The sequence below is a fragment of the Lipotes vexillifer genome, unplaced genomic scaffold (genome assembly GCF_000442215.2).
Source record: "Lipotes vexillifer unplaced genomic scaffold, Lipotes_vexillifer_v1.1 scaffold884, whole genome shotgun sequence".
Lineage (NCBI taxonomy): Eukaryota > Metazoa > Chordata > Mammalia > Artiodactyla > Lipotidae > Lipotes > Lipotes vexillifer.
Window position 1 is genome coordinate 205,441 of NW_006789227.1, and position 27,074 is coordinate 232,514.

Below are 27,074 nucleotides of genomic sequence, written 5' to 3' on the forward strand. Positions count from 1 at the left end.
GAACTAGTCCTACCAAAGAGTAAATCAAAAAAAAGAAGGCAAAAGAAACGAGGTACCCCCTGGTCAGAGAACAGAGTGGGGACCACCTTGAACGCTAGGAGTTGGCATGAGGGAGGCAATCGGTTTGAGCTGTTGATGGTGGGGACCTTGGAGGAGCATATGGAGGCCGCAGAGCTCGAATAAACTCAGTAGCAACCAGGTTGGGATTCTTACCGAAAATTTGTATTACCTCCCTTGAAATGACTGACTTTTTTTTAGAATTAAATCTGTTAAAGGATAAACACTGCAGTATTTTGAATTCCAAAGTACTTTGTATTCTGCTTTTAATAAATATGTGGTTTAAGTAAACTTTTGTATTTTTTCAACACGTGAAAGAAAACATGTTTGCACTTGCCATGTTCCACTTTAGTAAGTTAATAATAGTCTGTAACCTTCAAATTGTGGCAACTCAGCCAAGCTATGTTTTCAAAAAGAACAGAAGTCCTACATCAGTTACTTCCTATAAGCTGAAGCTGGGTTATCATCATTTAACACAACTTTTTTACAACTGTCTCCTCTTCATCCTTTATTATGAAAGGTCTGGGCCCCAGAAGATAGACGTGAGGAAGCCAGACAGAAAAGGATACCTTTAAGTACTTTGTCAAAGAGCCCATGGCAGGGCTGATGAGCCTTTTAGATGTGCTCCAGTTTTTATTTTACTTATTTATTTTTAATTTCTTTTAATTTTTTTTTTTTTTTTTTTTTTTTTCCGCAGAGCTCGAATAAACTCAGTAGCAACCAGGTTGGGATTCTTACCGAAAATTTGTATTACCTCCCTTGAAATGACTGACTTTTTTTTAGAATTAAATCTGTTAAAGGATAAACACTGCAGTATTTTGAATTCCAAAGTACTTTGTATTCTGCTTTTAATAAATATGTGGTTTAAGTAAACTTTTGTATTTTTTCAACACGTGAAAGAAAACATGTTTGCACTTGCCATGTTCCACTTTAGTAAGTTAATAATAGTCTGTAACCTTCAAATTGTGGCAACTCAGCCAAGCTATGTTTTCAAAAAGAACAGAAGTCCTACATCAGTTACTTCCTATAAGCTGAAGCTGGGTTATCATCATTTAACACAACTTTTTTACAACTGTCTCCTCTTCATCCTTTATTATGAAAGGTCTGGGCCCCAGAAGATAGACGTGAGGAAGCCAGACAGAAAAGGATACCTTTAAGTACTTTGTCAAAGAGCCCATGGCAGGGCTGATGAGCCTTTTAGATGTGCTCCAGTTTTTATTTTACTTATTTATTTTTAATTTCTTTTAATTTTTTTTTTTTTTTTTTTAGTTTACTCATTTTGGGCTGTGTTGGGTCTTCATTGCTGCGCACGGGCTCTCTCTAGTTGCAGTGAGCGGGGGCTACTCTTCGTTGTGGTACACGGGCTTCTTACCGCGGTGACTTCTCTTGTTGTGGAGCACTGGCTCTAGATGCACGGGCTTCAGTAGTTGTGGCTCACGGGCTCCAGAGCGCAGGCTCAGTAGTTGTGGCGCACAGGCGTAGTTGCTCCGTGGCATGTGGGATCTTCCCAGACCAGGGCTCGAACCCGTGTCCCCTGCATTGGCAGATGGATTCTTAACCACTGCACCACCAGGGAAGCCCTACGTGCTCCAGTTTTTAGAAAAGAAATTGAAACTGTAATGGTCCCAACTAAAGAAGAAACAGCATCCAATTAATGGGATGTGCAATTAATTTGATGTCATAACCAGCATTTTTAAATGGAATATATCAGATATGCATTTCATAGATTAGATGGTTGTGCAAAGTGTTATTTCTTACTGTGGACTGCAGTCAAGACTTTGAAAGGCACTGCTCTGGAACACACTGAGGCTACTAACATTACAAACACCTGTTACAGAACTGTGAGGGCACGGCCAGTTCCAAATAAAGAACTTGAAAATAGAAAAGCAAGTGGAATGAATATATTTGGGCAACATATGAAGATCTGAAAGTATACTCCAACCTTCATTTTTTTATGTATTTGTACAAATTGTGTTCCTCCTTTCTTCTCTCTCACTGATACATTCCATCAGCAGCTAAATGTGGTTTTCAGCTATTTTTTGAGCAGGCCTGTGTTCAGTCATTAACATCTGGTAAGCAACTCTCTGCACTTTCCTAGAGGTACCATACCATACTAAGCCCAAACCTCCCAAGGGCTAACTGGCTTTAGCCATTTACAAAAGGCAAAAACCAAATCTCACAGGCTCCTAAAGTTTTCAAGTCTAAAAGACTAGCTTCTGTTTCATATAAGAGTTTTTGAAATAAGAAAATTTTTGTTGAAGAGTGCATGGGGGCTTCCCTGGTGGCGCAGTGGTTGAGAATCTGCCTGCCAATGCAGGGGACACGGGTTCGTGCCCCAGTCTGGGAAGATCCCACATGCTGCGGAGCAACTAGCCCCGTGAGCCACAATTACTGAGCCTGCGCATCTGGATCCTGTGCTCTGCAACAAGAGGCCGCGATAGTGAGAGGCCCACGCACCGCGATGAGGAGTGGCCCCCACTTGCCGCAATTAGAGAAAGCCCACGCATTTAAAAGAAGACCCAACACAGCAAAAATAAATAAATAAATATTTTAAAAAAAAAAAAAAAGAGTGCATGGGACTTCACAGTAAGGTTGTTTTCGTCTCTAAAGAGATGGTTATTCCCAGAAGAGTCAAGAAAAGAGCAGTCATATGCATCGATTTTTGAGAAGACACGTATTTTTCCAGCAAATAACGGATCTAATGGGGACTATAAGCATGTAAGATCTTTGTATCAAAATTGTCTTCCTTGATTCCTGGAGCTGGGGCCAATCTGGAAATTATACCAGTATGAGTGTCCTATTTCCTGGCTCATCCACACTGCTTTATAAAATCACCAACCTTGGGCTTCCCTGGTGGCGCAGTGGTTGAGAGTCCACCTGCCAATGCAGGGGACACGGGTTCGAGCTCTGGTCTGGGAATATCCCACATGCCGCGGAGCAGCTAGGCCCGTGAGTCACAACTATTGAGCCTGCGTGCCTGGAGCTTGTGCTCCGCAACAAGAGAGGCTGCGACAGTGAGAGGCCTGTGCACCGCAATGAAGAGTGGCCCCGGCTCGCCGCAACTACAGAAAGCCCTCTCACAGAAACGAAGACCCAACACACCCAAAAATAAATAAATTTATTTTTTTAAAAAGAATATACTTATTAAAAAAAAAAAATCACCAACCTTGCATGAAACACTGTTCCTTCCCAGTTCCACTTTGCCAAGTGACTGGTTTGATAGGCACCAAACTGAAGAGTGTAGGGCTATAGAATTTAAAGTCAATTGAATTGTATCATTCACCTTTTTCTTTCATTAACAGGAATTTTTCAAGCCAAGGGGCCTTCATTCAGTAGTCATAAGAAAACAGGTTCCTTTCTCTAACTGTTGGAATCGGGCAGGGCCATTCACTTGAAACTACCCAGCTTTGCAGTAAAGGAGTTAAAATCGAATGTCCATTAACTCTTACTCTCTGAGAATTCAGTAAAGTTACCTACCCCGGTATATATCTTCTCCTGTATATATTAAGCGAGAGGTTGCAAGCCACTCCACAAGACATCTAAGGGGGTTTACCAAAGAAACAGGACACAGTACCCAACCCCCAAAAGTCAAGCTTGTGTAAGCTGTTTGGGGAGGTAAAACAACGAAATAACGAGAGAACATTTTATGATGCAATCCGTCAGGTGCAAATGGCAAACTGCAGACTGAAGGCTATAATCAGGAGACAGCAGTCCCAAGGATGACAAGGCTAAATCAGAGGATTCTCAGACATGGCTTTTGAGCTTGGCTTTAAGAGAAAGGAATGTGATTGGGATGAGGTACAGGAGGCAGTAGGAGCATGTGTGTAGAACGCCCCAACTTTGAAAACCTGTTTCATTTTCTAATCAAGTCTTTAAACCTTGTTCTTTCTGATTCAGTTCTAGCTAATGAAATCTAACCTGAGTCTTTGGGAATGTTAAGTCTTCAATTAGCAATTTAAGTAACAAAAAGAACTCTGGACACCGAAGATCAATAAATTTTAGGAATAAAGTTGGAGAGAGAAGAACACTATAATGTAATCCTCTGTTAGGCTGTGATTAAACTTTTTTTTGTACAAGTCCTTTTTGAGATACCTGTACCTGGAAAGTTGAATATGTATATCCTATAAATATAAATTCTAAAGGCCTTTCATAATAATTATGACAAAAAAGAATTCAAATTAATTTCAGTATTTGCATTTGGATTTCTAATTCAAATTAATTACAGTTTTAGAAGATAAAGACCTTTATAGCTAGAAAGATCTCACAATTATCTTTTCCTCCTTTGTGCCTAAAATAAATGAATCAATGACTATGCCTCAGTTACCCTATCTGTAAAATAGGGATCAGAATAATTCAAGTTGTTATCTAAGGATAAAACGACATGTATTTTGGGCTTCCCTGGTGGCGCAGTGGTTGAGAGTCCACCTGCCGATACAGGGGACGTGGGTTCGTGCCCCGGTCTGGAAAGATCCCACACGCCGCGGAGCGGCTGGGCCCGTGAGCCATAGCCGCTGAGCCTGCGCGTCCGGAGTCTGTGCTCCGCAACGGGAGAGGCCACGACAGTGAGAGGCCCGCGTACCGCAAAAAAAAAAAAAAAAAAAACGACATGTATTTTAAGTTACTTAGAACAGTCGCTGGCACTAAAAACATGCCATAAATGACAGTCATTGTTACATCCACACATGAAAGCCAAGAGCAAAGCAAGGGATCTGGGAGAAGTGAGGGTGCTGGGCAGAAACATAAGGCACCGTGAGACCAGTGGCTGCCAGAGCTCATGGCAGAATTTTGCAGAGGCAAAGTAGGTCAACACTATTAAATGTGGTTGAGATGAGAAGGGCAAGAATGTGAGAACATTAAAGCAGCTTCAGCAGAGTTGCCAGGCTGAAGCCACACTGAAAAGCAGAGAAGTGCCAGGAGAGTGTGAACAGGCAGCCAAGCTCAACCTCAGGAAACAATAAAGACCAGAAGGAGGGGCTTCCCTGGTGGCGCAGTGGTTGAGAGTCCGCCTGCCGATGCAGGGGACATGGGTTCGTGCCCCAGTCCGGGAATATCCCACATGCCGCGGAGCGGCTGGGCCCGTGAGCCATGGCCACTGAGCCTGCGCATCCGGAGCCTGTGCTCCGCAACGGGAGAGGCCACAACAGTGAGAGGCCCGTGTACCGGGAAAAAAAAAAAACAAGACCAGAAGGAACTAGCCCTGTGTGAGCACTTTGCCCCTCTTGTCCTTTTTTCTTGTTATCAAGGAATTTTCTGTAGTGTTTTTAAACCCAATTTGAAAGAGTTTGGGATATGTTTAGAGACAGGAGAAAATTAAGAGCAGATATTTACCTCTTCCTGCAGCTGCATGGGTTATATCCTGGCCCTACCCCATAACCCTAGGGAAACCAAACACGGTCTCCCCAGTAGTGAGGTTTCCAGAGTTCACTGGGCACTGCTCTCTAGCACATGCTATTTGGCTGGTTGGCACACCATGAACCCAAGCAGCATCCAGCAAGCAGTCACTCCTAAGACCAGGAGAAATAATTCCACTTCTGTAAGAGGACAAACTTTCACTCCAGAGGTAGTGACCTTGTATTCTTAGGGCAGTGTTTGTGGGGTACTCGGTATTTATCTCATAATGTCTTTCATTGGTGCATTTCAGTCAAGGCAGCTAGAAATGCTTCTGTATTTGTATCACTTTGAAATGAAATACTATTTCTTTTGGACAGATGTATTAAAAAGATGCCTCTCCACTCGAAGCAACAGCTTTCTGAACCATACAGGATACGTTGCTCTGGCATTTCTTTCCAGGTCTAAATAATGCTAAAATTGAAGCCCGTGGGCTTCCCTGGTGGCGCAGTGGTTGAGAGTCTGCCTGCCGATGCAGGGGACGCGGGTTCATGCCCCGGTCCGGGAAGATACCACATGCCGTGGAGTGGCTGGGCCCGTGAGCTATGGCCGCTGAGCCTGCGCGTCCGGAGCCTATGCTCCGCAACGGGAGAGGCCACAACAGTAGAGGCCCGCGTACCACAAAAAAACAAAAAAAAAATTGAAGCCCATCCAGCTGTAAAATTTCTAAGATGAGAACCTCAGGCTGAGGAAGAACGTTTTAAACTTCAAAGGCATGGACTTCCCTCAGGAAGCATACCAGTCTGTTATAACGGGAGAAAGAAATGAAGAGGTAACACGTGGAAGTGTTCCAGCTAGTTTCACTGGATTCAGTGTTCAGGGAGAGAAATTTCACATGAAGATGTTGCAATGCACATACAATCACCTTTTTTTTTTTTTTTGGCCTTGCTGCGCAGCTTGCGGGATCTTAGTTCCCCAACCAGGGACTGAACCCAGGTCACAACAGTAAAAGTGCTGAGTTCTAACCAGTGGACCGCCAGGGAATTCCCCCACATGCAATCACTTTTAGTCCTAACTAGTAATAGGTAACATTTTAGGTATTTGGTTAATAAAGCTAAATCTTTGGTTAAAACAGCTAAATCATACATATTTTAAGAAATTTTCTCATTACCACTTTAGGAGATACTTGGAGATTTCTGTGTACAATGTAACCCACTGTCATGAGGATCAAGGAATACCTAGGAATATTTTTGCAAAAAACAAAATGAAACAATCAGAATATTTCAATACTGGATTTTTGATACTTCATGAGACTTAATCATTTGACTCTGTGAAAACACTGGGTTGGCCCCAGACTTTTTGGCCAACCCAGTACCATCGCATGAGCTAGCACACAAGATTAGGAAAACTTTCCAGGTGTGTTGATACATATAATTAGCGCTTCTTGGAGGATTAACTGAAGTGCTGCCATGTGTGTATCCAGCCATCACTCCCCCCATATCTTCCTGTGTCTGGTTCATGTGTCTTCCTCGTAATGGGGGAATAAATCAAAGGATGTTGACAGGAAATACAAGTCTACTCTTCAGTCTCAATGCTTGCTGTCATGGATACACAGTAATGAGCTCTATGAGGAGGATGTGAATTAATCTACCTATTAAGGTGAACTTGCTCTGACATGGAAGCCTTTGAGTAAATACATATTAACATTACTCTAAAAAAAATAGGGTTTATAAACATACCAATGAGAAACACTACAAATTATTGCTAAAATTGCTAAAAACAGCATTTTATGCTTTCATTAAAAGACTGGAAAGAACCCTCTTTTCAGATTTCCTATTCAGTTGTCATTCATTTGTGTAGGATGGGGTGTAGCTGGGAAATGAGGGAACCAGGGGGTTCTGTTGGGGATATGATAAACACAGCTTTTAGGTGCTTAAGTGTTGAGAAATAGCTGCTAGGCAGCTGGATATATGTCTGGAGCCTAGATTAGTCTTTGGATGTTGAGATTATGAAATGTTTTCCTCTTCTATTCCTGTTTACAAATATCTCCAATGAGTATGTTGTACTGTTATAATCAGAGAAATGTTTGTATAGTTGAAGACTCTAGGAAGGATGGCATCAAGAGAGCAATCTTCTGAGGTTCCCTTGTCTTGCCCCCCAAAACTAAGGAAAACGAGGTAAAAATGGTGGGCAGGGGGTCTTTGGTATTGAAATCTGGGAATGGTGACATCCATAAATCGAAGTTCCCAATCACAAAGCACTGTAGCCCTTCAAGCTCCCAGATTTATGCAAGTTGTGTTTGTTTTTGTTTTAAACAAAGAAATTGACCCTATTATGTATAATAACCATAATTCATTCTGTAAAGCTATTTTGATAAGTTGGACAGCCAAGGAGAATTCACTAAGAAATACTGTCATAACTTTACCTTAGAAATATAAATACTGTGCAAATATGTTTTGGTTTAGAAGGTTCTGTTCTTCCCTAAGACTGGACTGATAGTAAGCCTGCACAAACGACGACACCCATTTCTCTGTGTTAGGAAAAAGCAACTGATGAGAGGGAAGCCCCCACTTCTCCTGTCAATCCAAGGGGGTGGGAGGGGCAGATGGATCAGAGAAGAGCAGACTCTGCAGTAGAAACTTAGGCGAGTTGTGTGTGTGGTGTGTGTGTGTTGAGGAGCACAACTCAGATGGGACAACAGATCAGAACACCCCCACCCACTGTAGGAAGAGGGAGCCTTGGTGATGAGGTGGGACAGACAACAGCTGGCATGTCCTTCCTGTTGATGACATTCTGAGAACAGACTGAGTCTTTGACAGCCAATCTGGTATCAGTGGCATCCATCCCAGAAAGAATATCCTGCTGGGAGACTGGACAGTAGAGAAAATCAATGCCACTTCCTTTCTGGTCCACTGAATGCAATGCATAGGCCTATTCTGCTCTTTGTGAATATCTATGAGTAGGCAATTTTTTTCTGTAAAACCCCAGCATGGGGCTTCCCTGGTGGTGCAGTGGTTGAGAATCTGCCTGCCAATGCAGGGAACATGGGTTCGAGCCCTGGTCTGGGAAGATCCCACATGCCACGGAGTGACTGGGCCCATGAGCCACAACTACTGAGTCTGTGCGTCTGGAGCCTGTGCTCCTCAACAAGAGAGGCCGCGACAGTGAGAGGCCCGCACACCATGATGAAGAGTGGCCCCCGCTCACCGCAACTAGAGAAAGCCCTCGCATAGAAACGAAGACCCAACACAGCCAAAAATTAATTAATTAATTAATTAAAAAAAAAAAAAAAACCCAGCATGAATACAGTGGTAACAATATGGAAGTGCATGTATGTACCTGTGTTCCAATAAAACTTGTGGGTAGTAGTCTGTCATCCCCAAAACTAAATCAACAGCCCCACGTGGGTAAGTTAGGAAGGTATTAAAATAAGCTGTTTCCCTAACTTGTAACACGTCCAACTAATTCATGGGCTATCTAGACCTGTTCCATGAAGAAAGATGCTTATAAATTCTAATGCAATCTTATTATGCAACTGTATGGATGAATATGAGAAAGGACCATGAAGACATACTCATTTATAACTCCCTAAAATCGATCTCACATGCTTAAATATAAAGTTTTTCATGTTTTTCCTATCAAGCATACATTTTTCTGCCATCTGGTTGGGGCCTGCTATATACTGCTCAAAGACAGTATTTTCTGAGACTCACAAGTTGTTTCATATTGGCTTTTAAGATGCAGACCTGATGAAAAAAGAGTCAAAGCATTATGGTATTTTATTTATGACCATACATGACACCAAATTGTCACTTCTAACTATACTTATCACAGGGAAAGCCTTAATAGAAAATTGCTTTTAATATAGTTGAGTGAATTGGTATTAAAAAAAAAAAAAACCTGTATCAAAGAGCATATTTTGTTTTGAGTTCAAAAACTGGAAACACTCAGAAAACAAAAATGGACCTCTATGGTCATGTAGAACAATGTGCCCAATTTCTGGCACTGTGTGCTCTTAATACTGTGAGAGATGGTTTCTACCCTTACCTAAGTAGAGCAGTGCAATTACTGCTGAAGAAATACTGGTGTGACCTGGACTGATGCGTGAAGGCATTTCAGCCAGGCCGCCAGCCATGGGGCCACTGCAGACATGGGGGCTTTGCCAGGGTATCTGTCAATCTGGCTAGACTTGAACACAAAGGGAGTGGAACGGCAGAGCCAGGTAGGCCCCGTGATCTGCACAGGAAACACTGCCTACCTGGAGCAGAGCAGACAGAGGAAGGCCCCACACTCACATGTACACGGGAATGCTGGCAGGTCTAGATCAGAGAAGAACTTACAAAGGATCAAAACTAAAGCCTCAAAATATTTTTCCTACCCAAAGTTCACCACCTCAACTTACTTTGAATGAAAAGAGAAGATTATAGCAAATTTCCTGTCCAGATGTATCACATGGCTTGGACTTAAAATTTTAATGCTTTCTAAGAAATAAAATCCCACAATTTTATGCCCAAACTTACAGCTGTATTTATTCTTAACAGTATTTACAAGAAACTGCACCACCACACACACACACACAGACACACGCACCTTTTTTTTTTATTATTATTATTTTTTTTTAAGAAGATGTTGGGGGTAGGAGTTTATTAATTAATTAATTTATTATTTTTGCTGTGTCGGGTCTTCGTTTCTGTGCGAGGGCTTTCTCTAGTTGTGGCAAGCGGGGGCCACTCGTCATCGCTGTGCACGGGCCTCTCACTACTGCGGCCTCTCTTGTCGCGGAGCACAGGCTCCAGATGCGCAGGCTCAGTAGTTGTGGCTCACGGGCCTAGCCGCTCCGTGGCATGTGGGATCCTCCCAGACCAGGGCTTGAACCCATGTCCCCTGCGTTAGCAGGCAGATTCTCAACCGCTGCGCCACCAGGGAAGCCCCAACACACGCACCTTTAGAGCTACCTGGAAAGGCCATCCTTGTTGGCTCTTCAGCTGGACTTTGAAGAACAGGTTAAAAACTCTGATTCTCAAATTGAAACAGAGGAAAAAGTATTTCAAGTTGAAGGAATACTGTCCAAAAACACCAGTAAGTGGATTGTGTTGGATCATCATGTGTGAGATATGAGGCTAGAAAGATCCAAGGAAGAATTATGAGTAAAATGGAAACAAAAAAAACCAACATTGTTTTCTACTTGCCTACCATAAATTCTTAATAACTATACTAAAGAAATTACTTTTAAAAAAATCTTACTCTGTCAAAGCTGAGTTTACATTCATTTATTGGTTTACTTTTATCAAAAATAAAAAAAATCAATGCTTGTAACAAGAAATTATTAATATTTTCTTACTACCTCATAACTAGTCAGCCATGGCTTTAATTCATTCTGTGCTAGAAACCTCATCCAACATATCCACTGGGAAAGGACATCACAAACTTCACACTTCAAATTGACCTGTGTCCCACTAAAAGCTGCTTGGCTCTGGTAATTCTCCCAACAGCTCTAGTAGCCAAGCCAGAAAGCCAGAAGCTGCAGTATCTTCCTCTCCTCCCGTTGGGTCATGTCAATGCTCTCTCTTAGAAGGCAGAAATTCCATGTTTTTCTCTCCATACTAACTGCCACAACTCAGTCCCTCTACCTCTTAAGCTTCTACAATTCTCTAATCAGTCTCTCTGTTTTGTCTTTACAGTCCACCCTCTGAGCTTCCATCAGTATGTTACAAGACAAAAATCCAAACTCCTATCACAGTCTTGAAATCCTACAGCAGGCTACAAGCTAAATGTCTTTACCTTCACCACTAGGCTCCTCCTGCCTATCTGTCCAGCCCTCACATTATATATACTCTCCTTGCCCTAGCCCCAGACTCCTGTGGTTTTCACCTGTTCCTTCCAGACCCCACCGTGTAACACCTCTGCAGAGGCTATGCCATTTGGTTACAGTATCCTGCTGTTCTCGGCTGGAGATTCTCAACTTAAGGCTTGATTCGGATGCCACTAGTTCTAGGAAATTTGACAACCTCCTCCTATGAAGTTATTTTTCTCCTTTGGCTACTGCAGCACTTGGGGCAGCACTTACCACTGTACCACATATATTTTTTGGTTTCCAGAGTTAAGACTGAGAACTTCCCAAATCTAAACCTACCAAAATATTTGCAGACTATTATACCTACATTAATATCAAGGATTGGTTAACCATTATCCATTATTAACAACAACTAACTCTGAAAACCAAACCCCCAAACCCAACAAAAGTTAATAGTCATACCAAGTGCTAACTGATCTCAAGGAAGCTTAATTATCAGGATAACCTGTCTGTCTAGTCACATACCAGTTAGGATTAACATTTATCCACACCGTGTTCTAGTATGCAAATCAGCTACTGTTTGGATTGCAGCTTACTCTAAAAAGGCATTTCAAAGATTTCCAAATGCCAATCTCAAGGGAAACTTCCAGTAAAATGTGTGCTGGATTCATTTTACTGTATGTGTATTTTTAAAATAAATGTGCAAAGACCACTACTAACTTTCAACAGACAGCCTGTTAACAGTTACATCCTCAGCTAACACACAGTCCATGAGCTCTTGAAGGGCAGGGATGCCACCACCTTTCTATTCCTAGTACATTCTAGGTACTAGAGAAAAGTTTACTGAAATGACAATTAATTCATCCATTTAAATTGGGTGAGTCATACATAGAAGTAAAATGCACGAATTGCCAAGTGACAAAGGCAGAAAGCAAGGTAAAGTTAATTAAGTTCTTAGATCTTATATTTGTTTGCCACCAATTCGTTTCACTGAGCTGTTATACGGCCAGTGGTCACTTTACTTAGGTACTATATGAAGGAGATCAAAACTTGAAATGACTTCACAAAGATTACCAACGTAAAAGATGTACCTTGCATAGGTATGAAAGGTAAAAAATGTGTTTTATCCTTGTGGGTGTGGTTACTGCTATTAAATGAAGTCTGCGTCCTGAGGGGGTAGGTTTTTTAGGTTGCCTGGTTTCAGGCTGTTCCATTTCTGGGTCATGAAATGCCCAGCAAAACTCTGAGAGAACATGCTAAGCCTTGTTCCTCCGCTGCCAGTTTGAATCATTTGAGGATTATTTACCTAGTTGGTGAATTAAAGCTCCTTTTCTGCCCTGATATTTAATCACTTTGAAGTCAAAAATCTTCATGAGGTAGTCTAACAGGGAAAAATCACATAAGTTAGTATTGTTAGGGACTCTAGCAAGTCCCAGGGCCAGGAAATGGGGGAAAATTTTAAATTTAGATACCAGTGCATTTGATTTATCCATGCTAATTCTGATAATATGCTATGTAAACTACACACACACAGACCCTAATTTGTTGTTTTACTATGGGAAATCTGTTATACAGATGTAGTATATCTGAACCGTACATTTCACTTCTTTTTAAATCACAGATTCAATGTAGTGTGAGTACTGCCTAATTTCTGTATCTTCAACATCCATGTGATTTTAATGTTAACAGTCCCAACTGGAAGAACATTAACTTATGAAAATAAATCATTCTGGGGGAAGGTTTAAAATCTGAACAATACGATAGGCACATTTATTTCATATGAGTCATACTCTGAACCTAAAATGCAAAGCAAAAGATTGACGTGCACTTCATATTTCAAGTCCTTGTAACAGAGAAGAAAACTCATTACAAAACTTAGGTATGATACATCACCATCATTAAAGATAAAGTTGATTAGACAATGGTTTTCATGTACATTTGGCTATCTAGCCTTAAAGAGTAAAGCAGAATAAACTGCAGATATCTCAGGTCCTTATATTAAACTGTTTCAGTAACGAGACTCAAAGAATAGGTATCTTTCCTATCGTTAACAACAGTACTTCAGTGCTAACAGCACCGTTTAATTATTGGTGGTAAAAACTAGAGAGCGATTTATCCTGACAGTTTAAAAAATTAATTATAAAATGCAAAATTCAGTAACTTCAGGAAGAATTAAACATGTAAGAATTTGAGACCCGTTTCTGTTTCAGAGAGAAATATTCAACAGGAAAATGTATTTCTAATTTTGAATTTCTGGCCCAAATTTGCCACACACTCAAAACAAATTACCTATACCTCATCCAGCTATTACAAAAACTGATGGCATTCCAAGAGCAAATCTATTTCTCTAGCACGCCCAGTGAAGCAGAACAAGGCAGAGGACAATGGTGGAAGCAGGAGAGGGGCAGGCTCCAGGCTGTGCTGCAACCTAAGCCCAAAAGCTGCAGATACACAAAGAGTAAAGGTCAGCACAGAATCTTCCACTTATACTCTGCTTCATAAACCATCTGTTTAGGTTTGGGGCTTTTTTATTCTTTAAGTTTACCACTCTATACTTCATAAGAAAGATTTTTTTAAGTACACATAAAAAGACATTAGAAAGTAATAAAATTCAGATATTCAGGTGAGGTACTTAGATTTATATTTAGGAGATGACTTTTGTCAAGGTGCTGCTTGACAAAGTATGTATTGATATTTAACTCTAAAAGAAGGCATAACATATTAACATCATCTGCTATAAATATCAGCCCAACCAGTCTTAAATTTTTTTGACTCCATGACTAAGTGTTAATTATAGACATGGCTACCCTACCTAGAATGCCACTCCACAGCCCTGTATTATCTGTGCTAGACCAAAGACTCATACCAAAAACCAAAAGAAGAAGAAAAAGAAAAGGCAACCATTTACACTTACTAAGAAAAGCAAACATTTACTTCAAATTGCAGTATAAGCTTTTCAATCACAAAAAGAAAGAAAAGAACAGTGATCTGACAGTGGTCACATCCTGTGCAAAAAAACTTGAGATAACAAAAATGGTAACACAAGGTAGCTGAGCTGCTTACACTGCAGGAAAAGGAAATACAGTAGCTGAAATATGGCACTCCTGGGAATCAACTTCTAAACCAAACAGAATGCCTTTGAAATGACTAAATTTATTTGTGTATTAGTAAGAAAGCCCCACCACCATAAATAGTACAATATTTAAAAATTAAAAAAAAATCATATTTATCTAGGGTAGATTGTGTATTTGAACTGTTAGACCTCTTTATTAAGTGCAGAAGGTGGTTCAGGTTTTGCCTGTTTTTTAAATTAAATAACTCCCCATACACTTTACGAAGTTCCACTCAATCGCAAAAGCCAATTTAAATCAAGGAATATGTTATCAAAGTTGCATAATTTCATTTGGGACTGTCAGCAGGTTAAAGTCTCAAATCAAGTCTTCAACACTCATTTTTAGTCAATAAAAAGTTCAAAAGTTCTCAAATCTTCATTATTCTCTTGAACTTGCCCTTCTAAATGATCCTCAGACTGCAATTCCTAGTTTGCAAATAAAAGAATGCAATATGCATCATACTTCAAGAAAAGACGACGATGTCGAGCTAACAGGTTTCTGGATCTTCTCCCTGCTCCTTTCAACCTTCTTGATAATTTCTGCCACTATGCACACTGACGAGGTGAGACCCAGAAGAAAGAGCAAATCTGCAAGAGAAAGTAAGTTGGGTTTTACAATTCTTTAAACTTACAGTTGCAGAGCTTTAATAACTTATGTTTTTCTAGCATTTTACCACAGCCTTTAAAATACATTATTTCTCAACCATTCCAAAGTAGCCACAATCAGCCTCAGTTTAAAAATAAGGGAAGTAAGGCTCAAAGGTACTAAATGACTTATCTAAGGTCACACAGCTAGGACAGGCAGCAGCCAGAGAACTAGAACTCAAGTCCTCTGACTGCTTCCCCTGAACCATAACCAAGAACCACAACCTTTAACAACAGCAACACAAGAGGAGTTTTCTATTTAACAGATCACACAGCCTTTTTTAAAGGCTCTTCAAGCAGTGGTGACTAATTTGATTTTTTAAATGTCTATCTGAAGATTACTTAGAAATCTGCATCTTATTCCACTTGAAAGTCACTGTTTAAAGACCATATCTTTACAATGGTATCCACACTATCTCGTTCTTATTTACTGCTTCAAACAACTGCACTGGTCTCCTTAAAACTCCATTTTTTTTTAAAGAGAAAGGAATATGAATACGAAATTAAAATCTTGAAATTAAACTAGTTCAACTCTAAGGTAAACTTTAACTTACAGCAAAAAATACAGTGATTCATAAATATCCAAATTACCTTTAAAAACCCAAGAATTAGAACTAGCATTATCATAAAATGTGTCTGTTCTTATACTTACATAGGAAGATACACTTTTAAATGTACTGTATGGTGATGCATTTAATGCACAGTCTGTGAAATAATAATGACTGTCTTCACATCAGCTTAATAAAACTCTCTGCTATTAGGGCTGTTATTTCATAAAATAAGAATGTGCAAATTAGCAAATAAGAATAGGAAAACGTTAGTTTAACAATCAAAATGGTAATTTTAAAGAAGAGCCGTTTGGTTTTCAGTGAGCTTAAGTCTAATTTCTTCTGCATACAAGATTAAAAAGTTATAAACTACCATTACTCTGTAACACGTTTTGATTTGCTATCTTTCAGAGTCACCAAATATGATTTTGACAAGTGACAACCTATAAAAAAATTAACAAGAAAAAAATTACAAAAAAAGTTTAAAAGCTAGAGCTGGGAGAGTGACTCCCCTAAACATTTCCAAATGAGAAAACAGAGCACACACATTTTTCAAAGCAAGCCACTTATTTCACTTTTTAAAAGAAAATTTTTCTTAGAACAAATGCATTAGAAAATACAGCTCATTTATAATATGTAAATTATAAAGATAACATTTCCTTTACCCAGTATACTTAGGCTCTCGGTCTGAAAAACTTTCTGAAGTGGAGGAAAGTAAATAACTAATAACTGTCCCATGATGGATCCAAGAACTGCGTAGCAAAACATTTTATTACTGCAGAGTCCAATCTCAAACACAGATTTGGTCTGTTGGCAGAGCACAGAGTTCAGTTATTACTCCTTGGTCACAGAAACAACTTCTTTATTATTACACTCACCTCCAATTTTTAGTAACCTGGACTGAATTCTATAATAGTAGTACCATGAAATCTCTAAATTTTAACTCTTATTTTGGAATAATATAAATGGAATAGGGTAAATTTTAAAGCAGCTTCTCTTCATCAAGGGCTTTAAGAGTGATGCTATTAAAAACATAAAGACCACAGAAACTTCTTTTAGTCCTCCAAAGCATAAGAAACTTTATTTGTATATGATAATTTTGCTAAATCATTTCTATCATTCATTAAGGTACATGATCTAAAAACCTTTCTCGAAGAATGGACTTAGTTACGTGTGTAGTAAAAATGCCTTTCATAAAACAAAAACCAAATACTAAAGCTTCTTCAAAAATTAGTCTAAATTAATGGCAATTCACTGTACTTGGAAAGTTCTGGCATGGTGAATGGTAATAGATATAGTTAAGGATTTATATGGTGCTCTTAAATTGAAATGAACAGTCAGGCCTCAAATGTAGCTAGTTCCTAAGAACAACATGCTCTGAAAAAGTACCATTAGGTTCTAGCCCATTATTTTCTAACAAAGCACTTCAATCAAAAGAAGGCAATCCAGGGCTTCCCTGGTGGCACAGTGGTTAAGAATCCGCCTGCCAACGCAGAGGACATGGGTTCAAGCCCTGGTCTAGGAGGTTCCCACATGCCGCAGAGCAACTAGGCCCATGCGCCACAACTACTGAGCCTGCACTCTAGAGCCCACGAGCCACAACTACTGAGCCTGCATGCCTCGAGCCTGTGCTTCGCAACGGGAGAAGCCACCGCGGTGAGGAGCCCGCGCACCACAACGGAGAGTAGCCCTCACTTGCCGCAACTAGGGAAAGCCCACGCGCAGCAACGGGGACCCAACTCAGCCAAGGATAAATAAATAAATTAATTTTCAAAAAAAGAGAGAGAGAAGGCAATCTACCTTAAGATAAAGCACGGGAAGAAAAGAAAATTTTATATGTCCTAAGCTTTGACACACTGATGGAAATAATGAGAAAAAGTTAATATGCACAAATCTGTTCCTGGACTTCTAACAATACTTGCTTCTATAACGAGGCTAATACCATCTTAGCACAAGCCATGAGCTTTGTCCTATCCTCAGATAATGTTAACTTGAACCTATCATATAGCTACAGATAATAAGAAAATGAAAAGAAGAAAAATCAGGTGATGACACCTGTGATTTACTTTGATCTCCTAGCCAAAGTTAAGGCTTTTCTCCCCAAATGCCCCATCCCTCTTAGGACACATTCTGGAGGCACATGTTTGTAGGAAGGCTATATCCGGGGCTATAACCATAGCTACAAAAGCAAGCAAAGCTAAAAACCCTGCCCACTTACAATTAGAGAGTACCCTACCCAATTGAATTAGTCAGCTAAGATCACCTAAGCATACCTGGGATCTGGAACTTAGTGCATTGAACATGTCAAAAAACACAAAGCATGTGAAGGTCATTGTTGTATCCCGAGGTGTTATCACATTGTCTCGCAGCTGTCGAGAGGAAAAAAGATTTTCAGCTGGCTGAATTTAATGAACAAATACTACATGCTTTTAAAGGGTTAATATTTTCTTTCTCTCAGAATGAAATAGCTTTAGTTTAAGATATAAAACATATAAGCAACCTAAATTTCCCATACGCCATTTAAATAAGTCACCTAATGAATAGCTGTAGTCTACATAAAGTAAAAAGTTCCCAAACCATAAACTGGATACTAAAAGAATTTTTTTGATGACATGAAAGTAGCTATATTAAAGACTCAGATTTTCTACCTTCTTGCCAAGTTTTCATGTTAATTTTTATTGTATCTGATACTTCTCTGCAGATTTAAATAACTCTAATATATAAATCAGGAATTCTATTAACCCATAAATACTGAAACCAAACTATGTTTAAATGTTTTTATTCTATTTTTGAAAGAGCTCTCGTAACTTCCAGCCTTCTGCTTAATACACAAAAATAACCGAGTCCTATTGTGCAGAATGAATATTAATAAAGCAGCTTATCCAGTGAGTATACCTCCCGCCAGAAGACAAACAGAGTCCCACAAACAATGATTATTGAGGAAACAAGTATCTTAAGTATCAGGTTTTTGGTCAAAATGCTGTCCTTCCAGTTGCGTGGAGGTTTACGAATGACATCTTTATCCACTGGTTCTACTCCAAGGCTTCAAAACAAACAGAAAAGTGAATTAAAGTTTTAAGTAAGAATTGGATTTATTACTTTCACAACTTCATTGACCTCAATTATCCCGGAAACTAAATGTCTTCTTTTGGAAACAAAATGTTGAATCATGAAGAAAATCTTGGCTATGATCACTTGAAAATAACCAAAGATTTTATCACTCTCTCCTTTTTTGTTTATTTGGCACAGTTTGGGAGGGGACTGATAATCAAATTCAAAAAATTGCCCAATTTTATTTACATATAGCTTTACTTATTCCAAATATGGCCTGAAATATATGACCTACCAACTGGACTTTGAACTATCTTTCATGCAAGGAAGTTTCAACTAGGATAATTTGTTGTAACCGTCACTGACATGTATCACTCTGTGTTAGGAAAGCAACACCTAGGGCCCCATTATTATAAAAGAAGATACTTAGAGGCTTAGGTCCTTCAATACTTTCCCAAAGTCTCTAAGACTGGCAACAGAACCTTGGTAATAGCACTAAAGCCAGCGATTTCTCCATTACAACCTATTCTAAGAAACAAAAAGCTTACTTCGAGGACAGGGACTGCAACTGTTCCCTCCCAGGTTCTCAACTTAAGGCTGGGCATCTAACAGCCTAAAAGCTCAGATCATAATGCATGAATGAGCACTCCAAGAGAATAAATGATATGCTCATATCACACAATTTATAACAAACACGATGCTGCAGAGATTTCCAACGCTATCCGTGATGAAGTCTTAGAGCTTAATTATCAGGATGGCATGCCATCCTTGTCTTTCTAATTTACATGAGAAAACTCTCACCTCTGAGCTGGAGGTCCGTCCATAATAATATTGATCCACAAAATCTGCATGGCATTGAGAGGATTGGGAAAGTTCATTAATGTAGCCAGTGAGATTAAAGTTAATGCTGCTATACTCCTATCAAAAGAAAGAGTCATTTTAAAAAATGTGTCAGCATAGTATAATTCTTGCTAATTTTATGAAATCACTTTCTTAGCATTTAAAACTCTCATGTTACTACTGTTCTTTTAAAGGAAGCCCATATTTCCAAGTAACCTACTGCTTCATTAGTGTGAACATTTTGAAGCTAAGAGTTAACCCTTATGATGCACAGCATTTTAATAAAGGACTTTCAAATAGAGGAAGATTTTTTTTTAATTGAGTTCAGATAACAGTTAACAGTTTCCATGATATTTTCGTAACTCTTTTTGGACTACAGAAAAGCCCTTCTACTTTTGGAAAAAGATACCAAGAAGAAACATTAAAATTTGACACCCCTTTCTTAGTTATTTCAGGAGCTATTAAATAAGCCACAAAGGTTTATATATTTTTATGATGATACAGACAAATAATTATCACACTTAGAACCTCTTTATCATGCCATTTTTAGATTTAGGACAGAATTCAATTTTCACACTGGAAAACTTTTACATATGGACAACCCTCAGAAATAGAGCCCAGAAGCTTGTAGGCATTCTGCTTGAATTCTACTTTGCAAATAATTTATCTGTAAGACCCATAAGTTTGTCACAACTTCTTACAAACTTACGTGCTCAGCTGGAATCTAACAAAATTTTTAATGTTATTATAAATTCCTTTACCCTCCTCAATTGCAGACCTGAAAGTTAAAAATAAAATTAGGTGAGAAAATATCATCACAGAAAAATAAGGATGTATCATACTGTGGAACGAATTTTGAAAACAAATTTCCAACTGATAAAACACACACATCAATAAGATAATCTATTATTTTCTTCACATAATTAAAACTAGAAAAAAAAAAAACACTACTGTGGCAAGGAATTGAAGTCTGGCCTGCTATACTCTACCCGAACTAATTTCATAACACAGTAATTTTTATTCTTAAAAAGACATTTCAACATTAAAATCACATCTTGTGTTTCTACACAAGGGACAATAATACACACTTATAATACTAAAATAATGATTTTCTTTACCCCTCCAAGTTTATTTTTCTTCAAGATACAAGAGGCATGCATGGTAAGGGGTTAATTTAATGTAGGTGAGAAATTAAATGGCAATGAGACATATAAAATTTATAGAACTTAAGCCATCTGTTGCTCCTAAACACAATTAGATATATGTTGTACCAGAATTATAAAAAGAATATAGTTTACAAAGATCCATGTAAATTCTCTCATTCATTTTGCTCAACCTAGGAAAATATGTGTTTTATAAACATATTGCCCTATCTTCCAAGATTTTTATACAATTCTAAGAATGGAAATTAAATATCTTGTATCTTTTTAAAAGCCTAGCAATTCTGGGTCCTGAGGGCCCACATGCTCCACTTGAGGCCACAATGGGTTAATGAGGCACACAGGGCATCACTGAACTAAGACTTAGATCATTCAAGAGATGATTATCAAGTGACCTCCACCTGAACACTGTGAAACAACCAGCAGGTATTGCAGAATCTTAAAACAATTAGAAACTGTGGATGAAACAAATCTATTCAAATGATAAATTGCATCATTAGTAACATGAACAACTCCTGACAGAAGGAAACAGATATGGATGGGATCTTTATTTATAATACTTACTGTAAGGCCAGGCACATGCTTATTCCTGTGAGCCTGAATTTAACTAGAATAAAGGCCACATGAAGGTGCACTGCTGTATCACAACACTAGTGGCCAGGAAATGTGACACTTGGCTGGTACTCAGTAATATTTCTTAAATGAATAGCCCTGCCATTTATTATGTCCATTCCATACAAATAATTTTCCCCCAAACTACACACTAGTACACAAAATAAGATTAATTAATCTAGTGAAAAAGTTTAGTTTATCCAATGTCTAAAACTGCTAAACTCTTTTCTATGAATGGGGTGCAAGAAAGGATGGGAAGAGACTCTCTGATGTGCATTCATTGAAGGAAAACTTACATGATGGTTTGGAAATCATCATCCACCAGGATCATGTCTGCTGCTTCTTTGCAAACATCTGTGCCAGTCTGACCCATTGCAACTCCAATGTCTGCAGCCTTCAGAGCGACTGCATCATTTACTCCATCTCCTGTCATGGCCACAACTGACCCGTTCTTCTGCAGAGACTGGGGGCGGGAGGGGAGAAGCGGGAGGGAGGAGTTCTGATTAAAATGTTGCTTCCACACAGATAAGGGGATAAACAAATCCTGTCTCTTTTTCTTTCCCACATAATTAAAGACTGGAAATAAAACAGACAATCACTTTTTCAATAAACTTCAATAAATATATGGAGGTCTTAAGATAAAGCTTAGAAAAAGCTGCCATTAATATTTCCATGTGTGAAAATTCTATGTGTAGAGCCTGATGAAGAGTCAATTACACAGTTTTCTCAGGGCAATTTTGTCTCCCAGGGGACATCTGGCAATGTCTGGAGACATTTCTGATTGTCATGACTTCAGGGACGCTACTGGCATCTAAAGGATAGGAGCCGGGGATGCTGCTAAACTTACAACACACAGGACAGCCCCTCACAATGAAGAATTATCCAGCCCACAGTGTCACAGTGCCAAGGCCGAGAAACCATGACCTCAGTACAATGGAGCACTACTGTGATTAATAAGTCCATGAACTGATGGTACCATGTCAGCTGCTTTGTATATATTTGACTAATATAAACAATCATAGCCCTTTAAACATTGTTCACACTCTCAAAACATTTTTTTCTTGCTGCGTTTATTCAGTTTCTAAGTAATTATTCCTATTCACACTGGGATGATTTGGCTATAGCCTCCTGTCAGAACATATTTCTACATTATTCAAATGTTTAAAGAAGGCTGTATTTGCAGATATTTCCTTAAAGTTTTCTTCTACATCTTCCTTTGCAAACTAAATTCTCTATTAATGTTTCCATCTCAGCCTTTAAAAAACCACCTGTTTTGCTTCACAATACTTCTGACTTTAATGCTCTATCAATATTCCCAGTAGTAATGCAAACATAATGAAAGACAAGCAGTAGCATTTTGGATACAGAGATAAAACAGTGTGATTCTTAGACACCCACCTTAATAATTTTCATCTTGTGCCTTGGACTAGCTCTGTAAAATACCGCAACCTGTTGAAACACGGGATACACTAAAAATCTTCAACATTAAGAAATATCAGAATAACCTATGCACTTATAACTAAGAATATTTTTTAAATTATCAATTTAAACTGTCTGTATTTTGCCACAGAGATCAAACTTAAGAATATGCCATACATTTGTTAGGACACTCATTTGACAGGGTCATTTCAAATTTTTAGGTACTATAAGAAATGCACAATCTAAACAATTTACCCAGTTTATCCCATTATGTTTAAGCTCTGAAGAGAAAACAGCCTTATTCTTGAAACGTTCAGAGACAGACAAAGGAAAAACTCTCCTGCATCGGCTTCCTCAACACTGACACAACTAAAATGGGCTTTTCCCTTTGTCCTGTCTTCAGGAGATTTAAAGAACAGCTGCTTCTCAACGTCCCTCGAGCCTTTTTTTGTTGTTAAGCACTACGAAGTGTCTACTCATGCTCTTCTACTCAGCTTAATTCATTAGGCTCTCTCACTCTTCCACTGTGTCTCCACCTGCTTATACCATCTTCTCTCTCCAAAGAATATATTTAATCCCTTTTCCTGATCCCATCTCCTGGTCTCCTGAAACCCTTCCAGTGCCCCAGTCATCGACAAATTCCCTAGCCCTCCAGTCTTACCCACACTGCTCTAACCGAATTTATCCACAAGACAGGGACTGTTCCTACAGTCCTCTCCAATAGCACCACCAGGAGAGCACAGCGGGGGCAGGTGCCCTCCATTCCCTTCTTCAGTCACAAATCCTCGGTTCTGAATGTCACAGAAGACTGTACTTCACTACCTGTGGCCAGTCACTGCTCCCGAGGCCACCTTCCATGTTCCACAGGAATTTGTAACCACTGCCTCCCATCAGTCTTTCCAACCCCCCCTAGCCAGGTGACCTTAATACCCACGTAACCCACCGTTCTCTTTCCTACTCTCCTAGAGGACAGGTCCACACTAGTTTTCTCTCCTCATGCTTCCAATTTATCCCCTTCCCCAGCCTCACCCTCAGCTGACAACCTTGTTTCCTACTTCAAAGAAAACAGTCAGGAGAAAACTTCCACAACTTCCCACAACTCTGGATACAACTGTATCCAGACAGTATCCCTCTTTCTCTCCTTTTACTACAAATGAACAACATGAATGTTTCTAGAGCAGGTCAAATATCCCACCTTCTTACCAATCAGAAATTCTCCCCACCTTGTATCAAAATTTTTCCCTTGCTGCTGCACCTTTACCATCATTGTACAAAGATGTTGTTATTCCATCCATTTAAAGAAAAACAAAACCAAAAACTTCCCTTCCTATCTCAGCTGCTACCCTCCTTTCCCCTTCTCTTTATAAGCGAAACTCCTCTAGGGAGCTGCCTGTACTGCTGTCTCCCATCTCTCTCTTCCACTCTCTCCTGAATCCCTCCTGATTAGGCTGCTACCCCCACCCCTGCCCTGAAACCTCTCATCAAGAGCACCAAAGACTCCCTGCATTGCTGACACCAGTGCCACTTCTCCCATGCCTTAACCCCGCACACAGCCAAGCGCTCCCTCCTCCTGAGGCGCCCTCTTCTCCTAGCCTCAGGACCACCCTACACTCTCCTGCTCCCCCTCCTGCCTCTCCAGCTGCTCCTCTTGTTCAGGGTCCCCCAGGCCTCCCTGAAGTCTACATTCTGGAGTGTTCTAGAACTCAGTTCTTGGGCTCTTTATAATATAAGAGGTCTCTCCCTAGGGTATCTCACCCCACCTTAGAAATCTGGCTTTTATTTATATGCCTTATTGTCTCTTCTGAAATCCAGATTGATAAAACTAATCCACCTACTTACTCCACATTTGCTCTTGGACATCCCATCTCAGACTTAAACATGCCAAACAGAACCCGTTACTTCCCCAAACACATGCTCCCTCACATCCTCTGCCAATGGCAAGTGCACTCTTGCAATGGCTCAGGCTCTAAATCTGGGGAGCCACCCTGATTCCTCCTCTTCTCCCACATGCCACACGCAGTTTGGCCCCATCCTCAAATATATCCACACGTAACCTCCTTACTCAAACATCGAAACCCACTGCCAACACACTGGGTTAAAAACACAAGTCAAACCACACTGTCCTCTGCTGAAAACCCTCCAGAAACCTCCCATCCCTCTCAGGACAAGCGAATGGTGCCCAAGTCTTTTACTGTCCACCAAGCCTCACATGAAGTGCATGCTCCCCGGTTAGTCTTCTCCCACCACTCTGCACTACACTGGCCGCCTCATAGTTCCTGAAACATGCCAAGCACACTTCCCTTGAGGCCTCTGCCCTTGTGTTCCCTCGGATATTACACAGCCTGCCCCTTTCATCACACAGGACCTTCTCAGCGATGCCTTTCCTAGGCATGCTGTCTGAAGATCTCATCCTCTCTCTTCCCTGCTTTTGTCAGTGCTCTCCCCTCCTGCTCCCATACTACAGTGATTATATTGTGTGCTTATCTTAAACCAGTATATTCCCCCCTTTTTAGCTGGAGAAAGACATAAAGATGAAAAGATTATTAACAGAGGAATTTTCAGTTACCCCCAAGTTTAGTCCCAGCTCTGTGATAAAATGATACAGTTCAATTTTTAGACACTTCTGTGTTTTATTTTAATACCTAATTTCTTCAAGCCATAATTTTGTGTCACTAAATTTCAATATTTTTACTCAACCAAAAAGAATGACCTGCTAATCCTGGTACTTTAAGGAGAATTTTTACTCTGTGCAGTGCTATACTCCACATGAGTTTTATCTTAGACTATAAACTCCATGAGGCAGAGATTTTGGCCCAGTACATCCAGTGCTCTATAAACACATGTAAGATGAATGAATAAATGACTGAATCTTAGGACCATCATAAAGACTATTCCCAGGTTCTCTCCCAATTTTAATAAAGGTCTAAAACAAAAGAGGATTATTTTCTTAGGCAAAAAAATTCAGTTTAACTGTACTATCACTGATTACCCTTAGTTCCCCTAGGTACCATGAATCACATAACTCGTATGTGGAAAGCATTCTTCCTTTAAAAAGGTTCAAAATCCATTTGGAAACTCTTTACCGTGTCTTTAAAAAGTACTAAACATACTGATGGTCAAAAGGCACATGAAAAGATGCTCAACATTGCTAAATTAGAGAAATGCAAATCAAACCTACAATGAGGCATCACCTCACACCAGTCAGGATGGCCATCATTAGGAAGTCTACAAATAATAAACGCCAGAGAGGGTGTGGAGAGAAAGGAACCCTCCTACACTGTTGGGGGGAATGTAAATTGGTGTAGCCACTATGGAGAACAGTATGGAGATTCCTTAGAAAACTAAAAACAGAGCTACCATATGATCCTGTAATCCCACTCCTGGGCACATATCCAGAGAAAACTGTAATTCGAAAAGATACACGTACCCTAATGTTCACTGCAGTACTATGCATAATAGCCAAGGCATGGAAGCAATCTAAATGTCCAGACAAATGAATGGATAAAGAAGATGTGGTATATATATATAATGGAACACTATCAACCATAAGAAAGAATGAAATCATGCCATTTGAAGCCACATGGTTGGACCTAGAGATTTTCGTACTAAGTGAAGTCAGGCAGAGGAAGACAAATATCACATGATATTGCTTATATGTGGAATCTAAAAAACAAACAAAAAAACCATCAAAGTGATACAAATGAACTTATATACAAAAGAACTTATATACAAAACAGAAATAGACCCACTGACATAAAAACCAAACTTATGGTTACCAAAGAGGAAAGAGGGGGAGGGTAAATTAGGAGTTTGGGATTAACAAATACACACTACTATATATAAAACAGATAAGCAACAAGGACCTACTATATATTGATAACACAGGTAACTATACTCAATATTTTGTAATAACCTATAAGGGAAAATAATCTGAAAAAAAAAAAAGATATATAGGAACTTCCCTCGTGGTCCAGTGGTTAAGAATCCACCTTCCAATGCAGGAGACGCAGGTTCGATCCCTAGTCAGGGAACTAAGATCCCACATGCCGCGGGGCAACTAAGCCCACATGCTGCAACTACAGAGCTCACACGCTCTGGAGCCCATGTGCTACAACTAGAGAGAAGCCTGCACACTGCAACAAAGAGCTCACGCACCACAACAAAAGATCCCATGGGCTGCAACTAAGACCTGACACAGCCAAAAATAAATTAATTAATTAAAAAGTGTTCACTTAAAGAAAAGATATATATGTATGTATAAATGAATCACTTTGCTATACACCTGAAACAAGCACAACATTGTAAATCAACTACACTTCAATTAAAAAAAAATTTTTTAATAAAATAAAAAGGACTAAGCTGCATACATATTTAAAATGTACTGGTTACCTTCTAAGTGAAAATTCTACATTACTGCAGAAATTAATCATGCAGCACACAGCACTGAGCATCTAGCAAAGACTGGATTTTACAGAATTTTTTTTTTTTTTTTTTTTTTTTTGCGTTAC

General features: G+C 39.5%; 1 protein-coding gene across 1 annotated transcript in view; it reads right to left on the bottom strand.

Moving 5' to 3' along the window:
- ATP2C1 (ATPase secretory pathway Ca2+ transporting 1) overlaps nt 1-27,074 on the bottom strand; it is a 121,642-nt gene that overhangs the window by 3,342 nt on the left and 91,226 nt on the right. The window contains 8 exon segments of the mRNA XM_007462421.1: nt 14,755-14,879; nt 16,150-16,291; nt 17,758-17,853; nt 18,380-18,527; nt 19,337-19,453; nt 20,085-20,153; nt 21,444-21,610; nt 22,546-22,596. Coding sequence (XP_007462483.1) covers nt 14,755-14,879; nt 16,150-16,291; nt 17,758-17,853; nt 18,380-18,527; nt 19,337-19,453; nt 20,085-20,153; nt 21,444-21,610; nt 22,546-22,596 — 915 coding nt within the window.